This window comes from Monopterus albus, unplaced genomic scaffold, assembly GCF_001952655.1.
Source record: "Monopterus albus unplaced genomic scaffold, M_albus_1.0 scaffold483.1, whole genome shotgun sequence".
Taxonomy (NCBI): Eukaryota; Metazoa; Chordata; class Actinopteri; order Synbranchiformes; family Synbranchidae; genus Monopterus; species Monopterus albus.
In genome coordinates this window covers 211,513-212,535 of record NW_018128363.1, presented here as the reverse complement: position 1 = coordinate 212,535, position 1,023 = coordinate 211,513, and the positions used below count along the sequence as shown (strand labels likewise).

The 1,023-nt window shown below is 42.4% G+C and overlaps 1 protein-coding gene across 2 annotated transcripts in view; it reads right to left on the bottom strand.

Annotated features, from left to right (window-relative positions):
* Window positions 1-122: 122 nt before the first annotated feature.
* The window catches only part of LOC109952656 (zinc finger CCCH domain-containing protein 7B-like), a 16,813-nt gene continuing 15,912 nt past the window's right edge, over window positions 123-1,023 (bottom strand). For both annotated transcript variants that reach the window (XM_020587838.1, XM_020587839.1), the window contains exon 23: window positions 123-833. In XM_020587838.1, coding sequence (XP_020443494.1) covers window positions 653-833 — 181 coding nt within the window. In that variant the 3' untranslated portion in view covers window positions 123-652. The remainder of the gene's footprint in view (window positions 834-1,023) is intronic.

Sequence of the window (1,023 nt, the reverse complement as noted above, 5' to 3'; positions counted from 1 at the left end):
CCTTCTTGAAATAGGCCCCTGGTCTGTCTGGAGGAAAACTCACAATAATAATAATAATAATAAAGCCAATTTGGAAACAACCTTCTCTGATGATCTGAACTGAATAAAACACTTCTTGTGTTAGAAATTAACACTATGAGAAAAAAAATTTTGAGGAATTATTTATTTTCCACTTTTAACATAATCTCTGAGTGAATGACGGAATGAAGGTTCCTGTTCAAAGAAGACACAAGCAGAAGCAACGGAACATCCCACCAGAGTTCTGTATGAATGTCAGGTGGATAAGAGCAGCAGCGTCTGCATGTATGGTTAAATATGAACCCTGTATGAATAATATGTAATGAACTGGGCATCAACATGAGCCTTAGCTTCACAGTACTGAGCAGTCTGTAGTGATGTCATAACTGATGGGAAACAAGTCGTTCCATACACTGTTAGAAGAATTAAAAATATTTATCAATTTAAAGTAAATTTATATGGCTTTCTGAGGAGGCAAACACAATCCTCAGCCTTCACGTGATCTTTTGGTAAACTCGACACACTGAGCACATCACCTGCTCATTTTGGTTGTGATTCCAGAACTCTTAATACACCGAGACGCTACTTTGGCAGTTACAAAAAATGGCTCACAAAGTCAAAAAATTCATTCTTTTCAGTCCTGAAGTAGAAAGTTATATTTCCCAAAGTCAAACTCATCAGGCATGATGAGCATGTCTTCCCTGGCTTTGGCCAACTTGTGGCGCAGGAAATCCCGCCTCTCCCTCCACTCCTGCAGCTCCTCCGGGCTGTGGGCGTAGTCGCAGCTCACGCCTTCGGGGCAGTCGCCATCCCACCTGTCAAACAGTAACATGATGCTAAATGACATTTTTCATGTCAATTTAGAAAGTAAAGTGTTCACTGCATGTTCCATCCATCCATCCATTTTCTTCCGCTTATCCAGGACCGGGTCGCGGGGACAGCAGTCTAAGCAAAGATGCCCAGACTTCCCTCTCTCCAGACACTTCCTCCAGCTCCTCCGGGGGA